Source organism: Pelodiscus sinensis, chromosome 28, assembly GCF_052426305.1.
Source record: "Pelodiscus sinensis isolate ZL-2025 chromosome 28, ASM5242630v1, whole genome shotgun sequence".
Lineage (NCBI taxonomy): Eukaryota > Metazoa > Chordata > Testudines > Trionychidae > Pelodiscus > Pelodiscus sinensis.
This window is the reverse complement of record NC_143079.1, coordinates 2060693-2077802: the sequence shown is the minus strand read 5'-3', so window position 1 is coordinate 2077802 and position 17110 is coordinate 2060693. Positions and strand designations below refer to the sequence as shown.

General features: G+C 58.9%; 1 protein-coding gene across 6 annotated transcripts in view; it reads left to right on the top strand.

The window, feature by feature from the left end:
* Positions 1–17110, top strand: part of TACC1 (transforming acidic coiled-coil containing protein 1) — a 60316-nt gene that overhangs the window by 28582 nt on the left and 14624 nt on the right. For 4 of the 6 annotated variants that reach the window (XM_089773833.1, XM_089773832.1, XM_075910987.2 and 1 more), the window contains exons 3-6: positions 5921–7037; positions 8943–8978; positions 13732–13792; positions 14576–14783. In XM_089773833.1, the coding sequence (XP_089629959.1) occupies positions 6214–7037; positions 8943–8978; positions 13732–13792; positions 14576–14783 (1129 nt within the window). In that variant the 5' untranslated portion in view covers positions 5921–6213. The remainder of the gene's footprint in view (positions 1–5920; positions 7038–8942; positions 8979–13731; positions 13793–14575; positions 14784–17110) is intronic. The other 2 variants (XM_075910986.2, XM_075910990.2) reach the window with 2 other exon arrangements.

The following is a 17110-nucleotide window of genomic DNA, read 5'->3' as shown; positions in this document are numbered from 1 at the left end:
CAGAGCAGCCTGCCCCGTGGGGGAGCTGGGGAGCATCCCCGAGGGGGCAGGGGGGCCGTTCCACGCCAGTGCCCACGGTGGGGGAGGGGCTGCCGGCCGCGTGGGGCTGCCGCTTCAGTGACTCCCTGCATTGGGCACCCTGGGGATTGCTCCAGGCCCTCCCTTGGGTCGCTGCTGGGAGAGCACTTGGCCCAGCCCGTGCAGGGAGGGGCAGCAGCTGCCGGGCTGGGGGCTCTGGCTGGGCTGTCCGTTTGCACGGTGGCTGGTTAGGTCCCAGGGCGAGTGTGGGCCGGTTTGCAGAGCCGGGGTGGCGGGCTGGGGCTCTGGCTGGGCTGTCCGTTTGCACGGTGGCTGGTTAGGTCCCAGGGCGAGTGTGGGCCGGTTTGCAGAGCCGGGGTGGCGGGCTGGGGATCTGGCTGGGCTGTCCGTTTGCACGGTGGCTGGTTAGGTCCCAGGGCGAGTGTGGCCCGGTTTGCAGAGCCGGGGTGGCGGGCTGGGGATCTGGGGTCTCTCCCGGTTAAGTCCGTGGGAGCGGAGCGGAGCGGAGAGGGGCTGCCGGGCGCCGCCTGGCCCCGGCCTGTGGGGTTCGCGGTGGTGGGAACGTTTCCGAATTTCAAAACTCTGTAGCCTCCCCTGGCCTGGGGGGAGCCCTTGGGAGGCACCACGGGGGAATTCGAACTCTGCGGCTGAGCCCGGCGGAGCGCCTGCTGTGCAGAGGAACACGGCGGAGACAGGCCTGCCCGAAAGGGCCTCGGCACCCCCCTTACGCAGCGCTGGGCGGGCGGGCAGTGTTGCCCACCCCCGCCTCCTCCAGCGGCAGAGCTTTGGGGGAGCCAGTGCACCCCGGGGCGGTGTGGGGGGCCTAGCACCCCGAGGGTGCACAGCCTTGTGACCACAGGGGAAAGCTGGCCGGGCGAAAGCTAATCCTCTCCCATAATGGGCCCCGAGCCTCGCGCCCCTCAGGCGCAGCCCGGGCAGGAGCGGACCGAGGCCTTGACTACGCTTAAAAGTTGGAAGAGCAGCGCTTGGAAGTGCTAGTGCGGCTCCGGCGCTCTGTGGAACCGTCTGGCACCGCCCAGCGCTGGAGCCTGGCTCTCCCGGGGGCTTTGCAGCCCTGGAACTTGCTCTGTGTCTCTGTCGGTGTGTGTCGGTGTGTGTCAGTGTGTCTGTGTCTGTCTGTGTGTCGGTGTGTGTCTGTCGGTGTGTGTGTGTGTCAGTGTGTGTCAGTGTGTTGGTGTATGTTGGTGTCTGTTTGTGTGTCGGTGTGTGTCAGTGTGTCTGTGTCTGTTTGTGTGTCTGTGTCTGTGTGTCGGTGTGTGTCAGTGTGTCTGTGTCTGTCTGTGTGTCAGTGTCTGTGTGTCGGTGTGTGTCGGTGTGTCTGTGTCGGTGTGTCTGTGTCTGTGTGTCTGTGTCTGTGTGTGGTGTGTGTCTGTGTGTCAGTGTCTGTGTGTTGGTGTGTGTCAGTGTGTCTGTGTCGGTGTGTGTCGGAGTGTGTCGGTGTGTCTGTGTCTGTGTGTCGGTGTGTGTGTCTGTGTGTCGGTGTGTCAGTGTCGGTGTGTGTCGGTGTGTCGGTGTGTGTGTCTGTGTGTCTGTGTGTCAGTGTCTGTGTGTGGTGTGTGTCTGTGTGTTGGTGTGTGTCGGTATCTGTGTGTGGTGTGTGTCAGTGTGTCGGTGTCAGTGTCTGGGTGTCTGTGTGTCTGTGTGTTGGTGTGTGTCGGTGTCTGTGTGTCAGTGTCTGTGTGTGGTGTGTGTCAGTGTGTCGGTGTCAGTGTCTGGGTGTCTGTTTGTGTGTCTGTGTGTTGGTGTGTGTCGGTGTCTGTGTGTCAGTGTCTGCGTGTGGTGTGTGTCAGTGTGTCAGTGGTGTCTGTGTCTGTCTGTGTGTTTTCCCACCCCTGAGCCGGACGGTGGCAGGGCAATGAAGCGCTGGTGCAGGTGCAAGTGTGGCGGGAGAGTCAGAGCTGCTGTGAGAGCGGGTGAGTGCCGAAGGGCAGGAGCCGGCTCCGGGAGCCCAGGCCCTGCAGAGCTGGCCCGTCCGCCCCCCGCCCCCGTGGGCCCTGCAGGGTCAGTAGCGGCGTCGGGGTCGGGGCGAGCTCCGAGGGGGCGGCCTGCGCGTTCCGGGAGTGCCAAGGTGATGCCTGGCGCAGAGAGAAGGTGGCTCTTTAATGGCCGGGGCAGCTCTTCCCTCGGGCACTGGCCCTAGCGCTGTCGTCTGAAACGTGGCCTCCTGCAGCAGGCAGCCCCCGGGCAGGGGTTTGCTCCCCGGGGCTCTCGGAGGGAGGCCTCCCCAGGGCGGGCTGGGAGAGCCGCAGTCCCAAGAGCCGTGCCGGGGCGGCTGCGTTGGGCAAGACGTGTTGCAAGGCCAGGAAGGCAGTTGCTCCACAGCCGGGGGTGCAGGCCGCCTGTCAGGCCCCGTTTCCTTGGCTTTTCGCCTGTGCAGGGTCCATTGTGCAATTCAGAAGCCACCCGCTGCGTCAGGGCTGCTCAGGGACGGCGGGGGAGCATTTGTGCCAGCTCCGACGTGGGACCGTGTCGCTCACGGAGAATCCCAGGAGTAGAAAAGGGCTCCGTGGGACGAGCGCGGCGCCGGGAAGTCTCCTGGGCCACTTCCCAGCGGCCAGCTGTTCAGACGAGCTCTGCACACGCAGCCACGGGCAGATTTCTCCATGGCACGCGGGCCCACGGGGTCCAGTAGGAGATGAGCCCTGAACGCACTAGCCCCAGTCACGGTGCTGGTGAGTCCTGGGACACCTGGCTGGACGCCCCTCGCCAAAATGCCAGAGGCCCGCAGAAGAGCTGAGGATGGGCGTCCGCTGCGGCAGGCACGTCCCCTCCCCGCACTCTCCTGCGCCGTCCCTTCTGCACTGAGACCAGAGGGCACCCAGGCTAGCGAGAGGCCGCGTGACTGGCCCTGTTCATCACAGGGGGCCGCAAGATTGTTGTGCCCACGCGGGTCTCTCGGGCCAGGGCAGGGTCGCTCCCAGCGCTGGCGTCCCTGGAACGTGCAGGGGCTGCCGACTGAGCCGTGGCAGCACCGGGACTGGCCGCAGAGTAGAGATGGGAAAGTTTAACCAGGTAACTGGAAGCCCCACTCCTACCGGTTACAGTTAACTGGTGGGGCTGGAGCAGCTGCCAGCTGTGGGCCCAGGCGGGGCCTGCTGTGGACAGGGGCTGCTGCAGCCCAGCACCTCTTTGCGACGGATCTGGACCCCCGCTTGTCCCCTTTTAATCAGTGAAACGATGTGGAACGGTTGGGCAATTCACGGCATTTTACATCCTTAGTGCAGGGGGAGCGCCCGGCTCCCCCAGGGCGTGTTGGGAGAGATCAGCGCGCTGCCCCCTTCACGGGCCGTGGCCTCGCGTGCGTGTCGCTCTAGTAACACTGGTAGGGAAAACCGATGGCCACGGAAACCAGCAGAATCTGGCAGCCCTGCGCGTGGGCAGCGGTTACAAAAGGTCTCCCGGGCCACGTGGGGCCCAGACGCTTGAGAGCTGGTTGCAAGAGGTCCGAGCAGATGAGGTTCCTCGGGAGGAAAGTGGAGGTTTGGGAAGAGGAGCGGAGGAGGGAGCCGCGTTCGCCGTGGCCGGCAGCGATTAAGCCGTGGGCCAGGGTCTGTGATTGGGGCTCTCGGGTGGCAGCGTTGAGCGCGATGTGCAGACGCAGGTGGGATTCCTGCACCAGGGTCTAGCTGCCAGGAGACGGTCACGCAGCGTTCCAGGGACCGGGAGAGAGTCCTCCAGAAAAACTCAGCGATATCCCTGGGTTGTTTGTGAGCTAATTCAGTCGCTCTGGAATACGCCCTCGGTTCTCCCAACAGACCCTGCTCTCTGTATTTTTCCCTTGCAAGCATACGTGTGCGCCTGCTTTCGCTGCACCGTGGCGGCTCGCATCGCTACATCCCATGGCAGGAGCCAGGCGTTTTGTGTAGGAGACAGACAACCAGTGGCCCGGGGGCATGGCTGTTATAGAGCAGACACTGAAAACACTAACGTGGAGACCTACTGCCTGGTCACGGGGCTCCTTCGCTGATTCAGGCACCTGCTGGTTTCGTTTTGCAAACGCTGTCTCCAGAGAACCCCTGACTTGCGGGGTCTCCTCCCATGAAGGTGGCGAAGAGAATCCCTCAGCGGGCAGTGGGCACACATAAAAGCTGGCGTGTGGACGGGGGAGGCGGTTCCGCTTGGTTCCTGGTTTGGATCCGCCTGTGCAAGGGGCACCGAGTCCCCGCCCTGCTGCGCTTGTCAGGATGAATCAGCCTGTTTCGGGAGAGCAAACGCTGGCGTGTCAGCAGCCATTGCCAGAGCCGCCCGCGAGTCCTTAAGAAACCTTTAGACGCCAGCGGTGCACCCGCTCCAGCCCTGTTTCAGTGAGGCCCCTGCTGCCTTATTCGAACAGGTGGGCCCCGTGCGGGTGTCCCTGGGAGTGATGGTGACTGATTCAACCCCTTGCACTTGTGCTAGAGTGGGCAGGGGAGTTGCCTGCACCGTTCCGCCAGCGAGGAGCTGCCGTTATTTCTAGGGATGCTAAAATGGTTTAATTATGTAATTGCCTAACCACTGAAAATGTCAGCAGCTCGGTGCGGGGAGGAGGCGGCTCCCACCTGCTGCCTTCCACTGCTGCCTCTGATACAGAGAGAGCAGCGCGGGGGGGCTGCATGTAGCTGTGCACGTTAACCGATGAGCCCAGGCTGTGTCAATGGTTTTACTTCGGCAGCCCTAGTTATTTCGAAAGACCTTCTAGGAGGTTTCCTCAAGTTGTGGTTGTGTTAGACGCATTTGGCTTTTTTATTTCCCATCTCAGTGGGCAGTGTCCTGTTGTTTTTATTCCACAGGTGCAACCTAGATTTATATTTGGGAGTCTCAGTAAACACTGTCTGATCCGTCTTAGTTAGGGATTGTGTTCTCTGCAATCTGGATTTGTTATCTTTCCAATCAAATTGCAATGCCCATCTTTCTTCTTGGGCTCTAGGGTGGTTCGGTAGTAGATCGCAGAGAGAGGACGGTTGAAAGTGGAGCTCATTCTAGGTTGTTGGTAGATGAGTAACTGTGATCTGTGTGTGGGCAATATGGTGACCGTCAGCTTTGGTACCGTGCACGTTAAATTCTGCAGCATGTATCTGCAGCTGGAGAGAAATGATACATCTAAACAAACAGATAGATCTCTGTGGGTATGTCTAGACTACAGGCTTTTGTCGACAGAGGCTCTGTCGACAGATACTGTCGACACAGCTTCTGTCGACAAAGAGCCTCTAGACTACATCCAGTTCTGTCGACAAAGCAAGCCACTTTGTCGACATGACAGTGTTGTCGCAAAGGACAGTGTAGATGCAATAACGCCTTCTGTCGACAGAACTCTGTAGACAAAAGGCGTTATTCCTCATAGAATGAGGTTTACTGCCATCAACAAAACTGCCGCGTTCTGTTGACATTATGTCGACAGAACTTGGCGGTAGTGTAGACACAGGTATAGTTTTGTTGACAAAACCCTGTAGTCTAGACACACTCAAAGCTGCTCCACCCTTCACAGACCCAGGGTGCGTCTAGACTATAGGTTTTGTCGACAAAAGTGGCCTTTTGTCGACAAAACTATACAAAAGTGGCCTTTTGTCGACAAAACATAACGTCAACAGAACTCAGCAGTTTTGTCGATGGCAGTAAACCTCATTCTATGAGGAATAACGCCTTTTGTCAACAGAGTTTTGTGTCTACACTCTCATGTTGACAAAGCGGCTTGCTTTGTCGACAGAACTGGATGTCGTCTAGACGCTCTTTGTTGACCGACAGTATCTGTCGACAAATGCCTATAGTCTAGATGTTCCCTTTGAGAAGAGGAAGAGGATAGGGAAGCCGATCCACGACCTGTGCAGCTGATGTCTAGGTGCAAATAGGCAGGGGTTTTAATGGCTACTTTTCTCTGTTTTAGAGTTCTGCGAAGATGAGGAGCGGCTGGTAGCTGAAGTGTCAGAGACGTACGCGCGCCAGAAACACTCGGAGGATGAGGTGCAAACACCGCTCACCGTCCTCGAGCCTGATACAAATTCGAAAGCAGAAACGGATCACAGACTCGACAGAGTGACACGCTTTGCACCAGAAACCGAGGCGCTTTTGGACGGCTCTTCAGCACTCCCTGCAGAGACCCGTCTTTTGTCATCGGTAGAGTTGGCTCCGGAGCAGACGCTGCCTCCCGATGGACCCGTAGCTCCCCAGGAGAGGGGGATGTCTGGAGAAGGCGTGGTTGTCATGCCCGAAGGGTTGGCTGAAACTCTTGCCCTGGAGTCAGTGCCGAGCAAGAGCAAGCTCCAGAAAGTGAAACCATCTTCCCTCCGGAAGAAAGCGGCTGGGGAGACGGGAGAAACGGAAGCAGCGGCAGAGGGCAGCCCTGCCCCCAAAGCATCTCACCACTTCAGTCCAGCTGAGTACGATGAGGAGATAAACCCCTTTGTGATGGGAGGCTCCCAAATACCCAACTCCCCCCCTGCCGCTCAGCAGAGCTTCATGGCTTCCAACTGCGACGCCAGCGACTCCGGGGTGGAGTTGGCCGAGGAGTCCAGGGGCCAGGCTCTGCAGCTGGAGTTTGATTTCACAGACGGGGCGGAGGGCGGAGAGGTCAGGAAAGCCCTGCCGAGGAAAAGCGGCAGGAAGCCTGCCAGCAAACTGACTCCCAAACGACAAAGAGACGCAGCCAAGAAGCCCGCGAGTGCTGAAGGTCTGGAAAAGGCTCCAGGGGAGGCGCCTCTCCCCAAAGCCTCGTACACGGCGGACCCCAGCCAGTGGGACGATCCCAACTTCAACCCTTTTGGCGGCAGCCTGCGGAACTCCCCGCCCCTCCCAAAGGCTTCCTATCGTTTTGACCCCAACGACTTTGACTCAGTGGATCCTTTTACACCCAGCAGGAGCTTAGCCGGCGTGGCCGCTGACTCCTGTCCCGCGGTGGGCAGCTGTCTCAATGAAATCCTGGAGCCCCAGACTGTGGAGGTGCAGGGCGCGGAGCTGGCGACAGGCAAAGCCTCTCCGAAGAAGGCCAAGTCGCGCTTGATAACGTGAGTGCTGCCGCCTGCAGCGTTTGCTGCTTTGTGCTCTCGTGGGCTCCGGCGGCCAGAGGGCTGCTTTGCGGGGTGGCAGCACCGCGTCTTCGTTTCCCACGTGCCTTGGCGTCCTCCTGCCCCGTCGCTCTCCTCCAAGTGGCAGAACGAGCCGAACGACCGACAGCCGAGGCAGGCAGCCAGATTCTGCAGCGCCGCTGCATTTGGTTCCTGCCGGTTGCCTTGGCACACGGTGCTTGTGGTGTCGGTGTCTTTTCCCCTCCTCCAGCGGTTCTTCATGAACCCGTGGGAAGAGAGAGCCAAGTGCACTCAGCCACGCGTGTGTTAGTCGCAAGGGCCAAGTAGCCTAGTGTCTCTGAGATGAGCGAGTAACAACTCTGAGGCCAGGTCTGTGCTGGGGGAGAAAGTCAACCTAAGAGATGCAATTCCAGCTATGACAATAGCCATCGCGGGGTGCTGATGGGAGAAATTCTCCCGTCGATGTCCCTTTCTCCCTGCAGCCTTGTGGAGTACCTGAGTCGACAGGGGCGCCATCTGTGATCAATTTAGCGGGTCTTTAGTAGACCTGCTAAATCAAACCTCGGAAGATCGATCTCTAGAACATCGATCTTGGGGTAAGTGAGGACAGGGCCTTAGCGCGACCTGGTTGGAAGCACAGTAGGTGAGAGAGAGCAGTGGCTGAAGTTTTAAATCCCCTACCATTGAAGGGTTGATTCCAAACAAATCGTGAACATGCGAGCTGGGCAGAAGGGGGCTTTCTGGCCATCGCTGCGGCTCTTCCGGTTATACGGATGGATGCCTGTCTCCTCGTGGGGCTGACACGTTTTGCAGGTCGTCTCGGAATGGCCTCTTTCCTAGCTAGAGAAGAGAAGTGGGTTAAACAGTCAGGCCACCTGTTCTGTCTGTTGTTCTGTCTGGAGCCCGCGCAGAGCTATTTCGGTACACGTGCGGGTGGGCGTCTCTGTATCCAGATTGAGTTCTGCCAGCAGGCTGTGGTCACGGGACTACTGAGATTTCACAGCGCCAACTGGGAATGCAGGCTGAATTGTATCCGCTCTCGGGGAGTGCACGTCACTCGAACCCTGCCACCCGTTGTAGCTCAGGTTTCCTCCAAGCAGGTGTGAGCCTTCTTCATGTCTCCAGGTGACTTGAGTCTCACAGTTTGAAGCTGCAAGATACAAATTCCAAATAGGGTTGAATCAAACCAGGATGTGGTTTGTGAACCGGCAGGAAGGCAGAAAGCATTACTGTACAAGAGAGTCATTTCCCACTGAACACTGGGGCCTTTCTCTTGTCATTATTAACGGTCGGTCACATGGCCACAGGGGCAGGCACAATCAGCAGCAAAAGGAGAAGCAGGAAATAAGTTAAGTGGGGAAGTTTGGGAAGCTGCTGTTTGTGCTTGAAATTGACACTAAAAGTGAAACACGCTTCCGTCCCGCTGACAGATTGTCCAGGTGAAATTTAATTAGGGGGAAATCCTGGAGAATGGGTTTTAACTGTGAGATCATGGAAAAAACGCAGCACATCTTTCAGAAATATCTTGCAGGGAATCAGTTCAATCCCAGAGCTCCTCAAGGTTTGATTCTGCAGTGGCGAAGGGTTAGCAGGCGGTGGAATAGCACTTAAAGTTCCCGGTTCCATCTCTTCTTTCTTTAGGAGCAGACTAGCCGGGTGCCTGGGTCCCTGGGGTTTGGATTTTTGCCTGAACGTTCCCTTCTTCCCCAATACTAATCAACACTGAATTTTTTCTGTCTCCTCTCTGCATGTCTGCCCCAAGAACGAGAACTGTGCAGCTCGTTACATTTATTCAAATGAGAGATAATATCCAAGTCTTTTCACGCGCTTTTTTTTCTTCCCATCTGTCTGTCTCTCTTTCCTGTCTATTATTTGATGCATCAGGACTACTGAACAAGTGACATTTCTCTGTTTTCTGTTGTAAGTACTCGCTTCTGTTTTATTTCCAGTGTTTGAGCATTCGCCACCCCCCTCTCCATGGCATGCGGGCTCCTTCCTTCCTCTTGAGTTCTGCTGCCTGACTTGTCTTCTCCACCTCTCTCAGGCCTTATGCCATAGACAGCTTAGCCTTGCAAAGGCCCGAGGGAGGGAGCTGGCAGCTTACGATAGGTCTGTGTCTGTGCTTGCTCCCAAAGTGTGTGCGTTTTGATGGCATAACAGTGTGTGAAATCGGCATGTTGGGGAGGCCAGTAGCGGTCAGCCTCTCCAGATAGCTGTCCCCCTTGCGGGAGGCTGGCTTTGTGTCCCTCCAAGGTTCAGCTCACTTAAAACCAAAATTGGACATAAAAGCACCCAGGTGTCCCTGCGCACGATCACTGCTTGTTTTGTGCCACAGGGTTCTAAAATAGATCGACGGGAACAGAAGTATTGTACTTGGGTCTCAGCATCTGCACAGTAGGGACGAGTCTGTGGGTGGCATGTTAGTTTCTGCTGCCTCTGCTAGTGCTCTGGGGGTAGCCTGTTATAAAACGAGGCACGTCACTAGCCGAGTGGTTGTTTCCCCAGGATATGTGACCCCGTGATTGGGAACCACAGGGTGGGGGGCCATCTCTGGGATGCCTGCTTTGCAGAGGCAAAGGTCGTTGTTTGTCCTGCAGGTGGCTCTTTCCCCTTGGGGTTGTCTCCCCATGGAACTAGCCCTTGTCAAGAAGCGTGGGAGGCAGGGAATGGATCTAGGGACCAGCTGGGAATGGCCCCAGGGGCTGGTGGGAATGGCTCAGGGGCCAGCTGGGAATGGCTCAGGGGACAGCTGGGAATGGCTCTAGGGTCCGGCTAGGAATGGCTCAGGGGCCAGCTGGGAATGGCTCTAGGGTCCAGCTGGGAATGGCTCTAGGGTCCAGCTGGGAATGGCTCTAGGGTCCGGCTGGGAATGGCTCTAGGGGCCGGCTGGGAATGGCTCTAGGGGCCGGCTGGGAATGGCTCTAGGGTCTGGCTAGGAATGGCTCTAGGGTCCGGCTGGGAATGGCTCTAGGGGCCAGCTGGGAATGGCTCTAGGGTCCGGCTAGGAATGGCTCAGGGGCCAGCTGGGAATGGCTCTAGGGTCCGGCTGGGAATGGCTCAGGGGCCAGCTGGGAATGGCTCTAGGGTCCGGCTAGGAATGGCTCAGGGGCCAGCTGGGAATGGCTCAGGGGCCAGCTGGGAATGGCTCTAGGGTCCGGCTAGGAATGGCTCAGGGGCCAGCTGGGAATGGCTCTAGGGGCCAGCTGGGAATGGCTCTAGGGTCCGGCTAGGAATGGCTCAGGGGCCAGCTGGGAATGGCTCAGGGGCCAGCTGGGAATGGCTCTAGGGTCCGGCTAGGAATGGCTCTAGGGTCCGGCTAGGAATGGCTCAGGGGCCAGCTGGGAATGGCTCAGGGGCCAGCTGGGAATGGCTCTAGGGTCCGGCTAGGAATGGCTCAGGGGCCAGCTGGGAATGGCTCAGGGGCCAGCTGGGAATGGCTCTAGGGTCCGGCTAGGAATGGCTCAGGGGCCAGCTGGGAACGGCTGCAGGGGCCGGCAGCTCCCAGCATGATTTCCGACGAGCCCGGGGACTCAAAATCTAACTGTCTGTCCCAGAGCTTTCCCTGGTGATGCCTTTGGGCTTGGGGCAGGGCGGGGGGGTGCAGTTTATCTGGTTCCGTGCAGACCCGCCCCATAAAATAAAGGCGTTTCTGTTGCGAAGAGCAGCCGCCTGGCCCAGCGGACGCACTAGCAGCATTGCTGGCTCGCGATGCCTGCCCAGGGAGTGGCAGTCGGGGGGTTAACAGCCCGCTGGGGGCAGAGCTGAATGGCAGTGATTTGTTCTGCAGCAGCGCGGCGCGTAGGGCTCTGTTCCGCTGTCTGCTGCACGGGCAGGTTGCCAGAGACGCTCAGTGGAGGGGACAGATGAAGGGTAAGGGGAGAAGCAGAGAACAGAGTCCCTGAAGGTCCTGCAGCAGGTGGGTGGTGGGAGACGGCCGAGGTTTCCCGCCTGCCAGGCCGGTGCCCTGTCTCGGTATCTTAGGGTTAATTAGCCCATCAGGCAGCCTGTTCACACTCTACCAGAACGTGTCCTGGTAACACAGCTAGACAATATCGACCTTCCGTGGGCTGGCGAATTCTCTGGTTTGGCACCGGTCTGCCGGCCGGGAGAGGGTCACCCTGCTGTGTATGCTGCCGCATTCGGCGTGGGCAGCCGGCGGACACAGCCCAGGGAACTAGCCCGTGTGCTTGTCGGAACCTGTTTCCCGTGCGTGGTGTCGGTGGCGGGGCTGCGCTTTTCCACACACTTTTCCGGAGCCAGCAGCGATGAGGTGACACCAGATTTCTGGGCCCTCATGCTCCCCCAGGCCGAATAGCCCCGTTTTCCTGCCAACTAGCGTCACGTGGCCGTCGCCCCCCCCGGACAGCAGCTGAGGGGAGAGGAGTCGGTCGGTTGCGCTAACAGCGAGAGAAATTCAGAACTAGCTGGAATAGACTAGTGTCTGCGTGGGGCTGGGCCGGGCGTGCCAGTGCAGACGGCTCCATTCAGGATGTTCTGCATGGGACAGGGAGCGCTGGCTTTGGCCTTCCTCCTGAAAGCTGGCCCGTCTGTCTGCGGTACTGGCCGCTGGTTTGGGGATCGTCCTACTGCAGGAATCTGTCCAACAGGTGTTTTCCTGAGCCGGACACGCCCTTTGCTTTAGTGCGAGTCCAGTGCCCTGTCCCCCTCCTCTGGGAGAGGGTATTCCCTGGCCAGCGGGTCCTGGGGTGTGTTGTCCCATGTCCTGTGGGCTCTGGTACCTCCGGGCTCGCTGACTGAAAGCCGCGGCGGGCACGGAACAGGGCACTTTCTAGGGATGCTGGATGAGCACCAGCGTGTCTTGCAGAGAGACACAAACTCCCAGCTTGTGACTAGCGAGCCAGGGCTGCCAGATGGCCTGAGAGCCCCTCCCTGCCCCAAGCACGAGGGGCCCTGCTCCTGTGGACCGGAGCGTCCGCTGCTTGCGTGAGCACCTCCTGGAGAAAGGCGAAGTTGGGCGGGGATTGAGGCAAACTCACAGGTGAACATGAGCTTCCAAACCGGGTTCCCTCGTGCACACACCATAGACTGGCGCGCTAGTGACCCCTGCACGTGGAGAGTCGCAGGATGGAAAATGGGCAGAGGCCTGAAAAAAGAGCAGGGCGATCGGAGAGTGGACTGGGATGATTATTAGGGCCGCCTGCAAATCTTTTCATACTTCGCTATTGGAACCAACGGGCCGTCCACCACGTGTTTGTAACGGGCCCTCGCAGGATCTGTCCTAGGCTCAGCAAGTGTGCGTCGTCTGGGGAACCAGAACCCAGTGGCTGGAACAGTAGATCGCTTCCTGAGGCCGCGAGGGGATGGGGACGTTTTATTCCCTGCCAGGACGCTGAAACGTGACTTCCTGTGCTATGCGAGAGAGATGAATGCACGTGTCCGTGTCCTAGTGCACGTGTCCGTGTCCTAGTGCACGTGTCCGTGTCCTAGTGCACGTGTCCGTGTCCTAGTGCTACGAGGAAGTTTCGCTCGTTTCCCTTGTTGCAGGGGTTGGTGCAGGCTCCAGATCCATGGACACGGCCCGTCCGTCTTGCCAAATGCCGGAGCGAGGGCGATGCCTCTTGGCCTGGCTGCTTGACCCTGGTGGGCTGTGCCGGGGTCTGCCAGATTTAACTCCTGGGTCGAGATGAATCTGCACGGGGTCCAGGGAGCACAGAGCAGAGCTCGTCACAGGGCCTGCAGCAAGCGGCACCACGTGGCTGAGTGTGGCTACGACCAGACGAAGCAGCATGCGGCTCCGTGGGCTGGCTGCTGCGAGTGCCCCCAGGCGACCATCTCGCTCCCGGCTGCTGGTCGACTTGCAGCGTTCATTCCAGGCCGTGTTAGGAGCCAGACACGCCTGTCTCCGCGTCTCCAGGGCGTACCATGGACAGTGCTGCTTGCAGACCCAAGAGGAGATGCCCGAGAGCAGGCGGTGAAGCATCCTCGTGCGAGGGAAGCCGGGCCTGGAACGAGCCGGAAGAAGGGCTCAGCGTAACCCCGGCCTTAGCCTGCTCTAGGGCAGGCTGCAAACGCTCCTCACCCGCCTCCTCCCTCTCCGAGACGCGGTTTGCCCTGGCCCTGGGTGGATAATTCGGATACAGAGGACTGATTCTGCCCCTCACACCCAGCGGCGCGTCCTACCCCCCGGGGAGGGAGAGGAGCAGACGACCCCAGAAAGCCTGGGCTTGGCTGTGCAGATCTGCCGTGCCTAGGAGAGGCAGAGTGCTCTGCGCAGCCGCAAGGCAGACGGGCAGCCCTGTGCTTACGGAGGGTCTCCGCTGGCACCGCTCCCGCCGAGAGGCCACCGGGCCCGTGAGAACCCCGGGTAACGTCCCCAGACGCAGCTTGGGAGATGGGGGACAGAAACCTCTCTCGGCGAGCTCCCTGCTGGCTGGAACCCTCTCCCTCGGCTGGTGGGAGCGGCCTGGAGACCCTCCCCCGGGCGGTGCCTTTGCAGAGGAATAAACGTTGTGAAGAAAACAAGGCTTGGTGCTTTGGGGTCCGTTGTTTTTTTAAGAGCTTGCTTTGCTGTAGAGTGCTTGGACCTGCCCCATCAGCACAGTGGAATGCTGCCCCCGTTTGCTTCCGCCGTCCCCGTGCACGTCCCCCCCCCTCCCTCCCCCCGGCCGTGAGAACAGCCGCGCTGGCTCTGAATCGCTTTCTCTCGTTGCAGGAGTGGCTGCAAGGCGAAGAAATATGAGATAACGGCCCTGGCCCTGGATGCTGGCTCTCAGGTACGTGGAAGCTGGGGCCTGCCACAGCGGCTCGTGTGTGGGACAGGGGCGTGCTGAGGCAGGAGGTTTGCAGCGTGGCCCGAGGCAGGGAGGGGGCATAGTTAGGGGAGGCGCTTGGAGAGTTTTAGCTTGACCCTGATGTTAACCTAGCACCAGCCAGCAGACTTCCCTGAAAACCCCAGTTTGCCCTCCAGCCCCCTTCTCTGCCAAAATGCCCCTCAGCATCCCCCTGGCAGTGGGTGACCAACGCGAGGTGGGCCTGCAAGAGTCCACGATGGAGATGTTTTCTGTGTCGCTTCGGGCAATCCTTCCCTGCTAGGTTTTTCGGCCAGTAAATGAAGCCGTGGTCTCTACATTTTCTCTGTCCTGCCTGGAAGGGAACCGGGGCAGTGCCTTAAAAGTATCCCCTCTCCGTTTCTGGGGCAGCGGTGAGCAGTGTTCCCTTTAATCTTTTCCGTGGGTGTGCGGAATAAAATTGTGTGCACCAAAGCATGTGCGAATGTGCACCAATCGAAACAGAAAACATAATTGTTGGTGCTCTGCTAATCAACTGGGCAGTATTGGAATGTCTCCCGTGTGGCTGCACAAGCACCCAGCTTACAGGGAACGTGGGCGGTGAGGGGCCAAGTTTTGTGATCACACCGTTGAATGGATTGAGTCTACTAAGTAAATTGCCTCATTCTTTTCCGCCCCGGGTTTTGCTTTTCCGAAAGCGTCATGAGATGCCGAGAGAAGCGGCTTACCCATTCGGCTCCGGGTAACCCGCTAACTTGATCCCCACAGGACGAAGGAGCATTGATCTCAAACATCCCAGACGTCGCCAGCTGCGATGGCCACGCTACCGACGAAGAGAAACTGGCGTCTACGTCGTCCAGTCAGAAACCCCCCGGGCCAGAGGTGAAAGGTGAGACAGAAGACGACCTGGAGTACTTTGAATGTGGCAGTGTTCCCGTGTCTGCCATAAACCATGCATTTTCATCCACGGAAGCAGGTATGGAAGCATCTCTCTCTCGCCCTCCTCCCTCCCCCCCTCTCTCTCCCCATGTGCGCTCAGAAATCCCAGTGACCTCTAACATCACCTCTAGCTGCACAGAGCCTTTGGAGCCAGGCGTCCTGCATCTCATTTGCATTAATTGGGCAGGAAGCTATTGTATGCTAGTTAAAGCCTCGCACTGCTCTCTGTGCTATTTACATGGCGAGCAGTCTGCCAGTGACTGTGGGCTGGCTTTCCATAGGCCCGTTTTCATTGAGCACAGCGCAGACGCTGACTGTGTTGCATTAGAAAGTCCGTCTGCATCGCCACTGGCTGGCAGTGGCTTGGACAATGACTGTGCAGAGCAAATCTAGGCTCCCACATGGCCCCCTCCTGCCCCGCGCTGGCTCTCCTCCTGCCGTGCTGCTTCTGCAAATTCCCTGTCTGAGCCACGAGTCTGGTCAGTCACGTGACTCCCGCGAGGTGATGTGGCACCCGCCTTTTATCGAGCTGCCAGCCAGTGTGTGCTCCCTCAGAGCGATCAAACGGGAGTCAAAAATCACAGGCTGGGGGTGGGGAGGCTCTGGTGCTTTCTGGCGCCTGCCCAGTGAAAGGTGGGGGGCGGGGGAGGGCTGGTGGCACAGGGACTGGTATGCACTTACTGTAATTAGAAGTGTGAAACAATTCACAGAACGCTTCTGTTCAAATGTTAACGAGTCCTCGCCGGGCCCGGTGAGGTAGCTAATCCCTATGGGTATGTCTGCACTGCCACCCTCGTTCGAACTAGTGTAGACATACCCTAAGGTACTAACCGACATAGCCTGGTGAAGGACCTAGGTCACCCATCAATTCAAGTTAGACTAGAACTTGGATGTGCCTAGCTCAGCAGTGGGTAGTCACCCACCTGTAGGCTGGACGCGGTTCGGCCCCGGTGCGCCGCCCCGCCGCTGTATTTACCTGCGTCTCCACGGTTACATGTGCTCGCAGCTCCCGTTGGCCACAGATCGCTGTTCCCGGCCAATGGGAGCTGCGGGAAGCGGTGTCCTGGTCCGTGTCACTTCCTGCAGCTCCCATTGGCTGGGAACAATGCACAGCCAATGGGACCTGCAGTCGCCCGCACGTGCAGCGGCGCAGATAAAATAATGCAGCGGCGGCCTCCCGCATGCTAACTCTGGTGAACCGCCGCCGTCTTATCGCCCACCCCGGCCTCAGTCCTAGTCCCAGGACTGTCTACGGGATTGTGTTCCCTCGCTCGGTATATCGAAAGGAAGGCTGTTCTGGATACGCGCATAGCAGGACGCTTGGGTTTGCTAAGCAAGCTCTGTAGAAACAGCCGCGGCGCCTTTTGTCGTCTGTTGGACTGGCAGCTCCAGCCAGCCCGTTGTGAAATCGTCAGAAGCCAGCAGTGGGGGTGTTCAATCGACGGCAGAGTGGCCGGGCCTGCCACACACAACCTCTGCAGCCACCTCCTGGCCAGTTCTGTGTCGTGCACATTCGCCCTTTCTCCCGCGCCGTGCAAAATGGCTGCAGAGTCTCTGAGGGCCCGGAGGGGAGAACTTGACTTCTCTCCACTCCGGGCCTCGCTGTCCAGGGCTAACCGAGACATGCGATGCTGGGCATCCCCGGGAAGAAAAGGAGCCAAGCTTCTGTTGCACACACTTGTTCTTGGAGAAGCACTGTTTAGACTCCCAGGCCCCCGTTGGCAGGGCTTGGCGGTGGGCCCGCGCTCGGACACAAGTGTCTGGAGCAAGAATTTTGAGGTGTGGGGTCATTTTTCAAAAACTGGAAGGACTGACTGAGCACGTTGCCTGCCCCTGCGCCGTGGCTAGCCATGCTGCCGGGCTAAGCTTGTGCCTGTGCCACCCCTCCCGTTTCGCCGCATTCTGCACTCGCTTTCCGTGGAGGTAAGAGATGGGCCGCGCAGGGCGGGGTCCGGCCTCCTGAAAGCCTAGAAAACAGAACCAGACCAAGCGGAGCAACTGAGCCGGACCCTGTTGCAGGGGAGAGTGAAGCGTTTCGCTTCCTGCTTTCCCGTGTCAGTGTATTCAGACGATACCTTTGCTTTTCCCAAGCACCGCGGAGCAGCGCAGGAACGGCGGGTTCATACGTTGTATGCTGGCGTCGCGTAGGGCTGGGGAGTCGCCACAGATGTCAGTTTCTGGGGGAGACAGCCTTTTCTCTCCCCTCCCCGGGTGCCGGTGGGGCTGAAAAGGGGCACATGGACATTCTGCTGATAGGTCATCAGGCCCGGGTGGTGTGAGTTTTATATTTGTGTGGTTCAGAGCGGAGGGAACAGCTGCTCCTTGTCACCACCCACAGTGTCAAGGACCCCACCTCACAGAGAC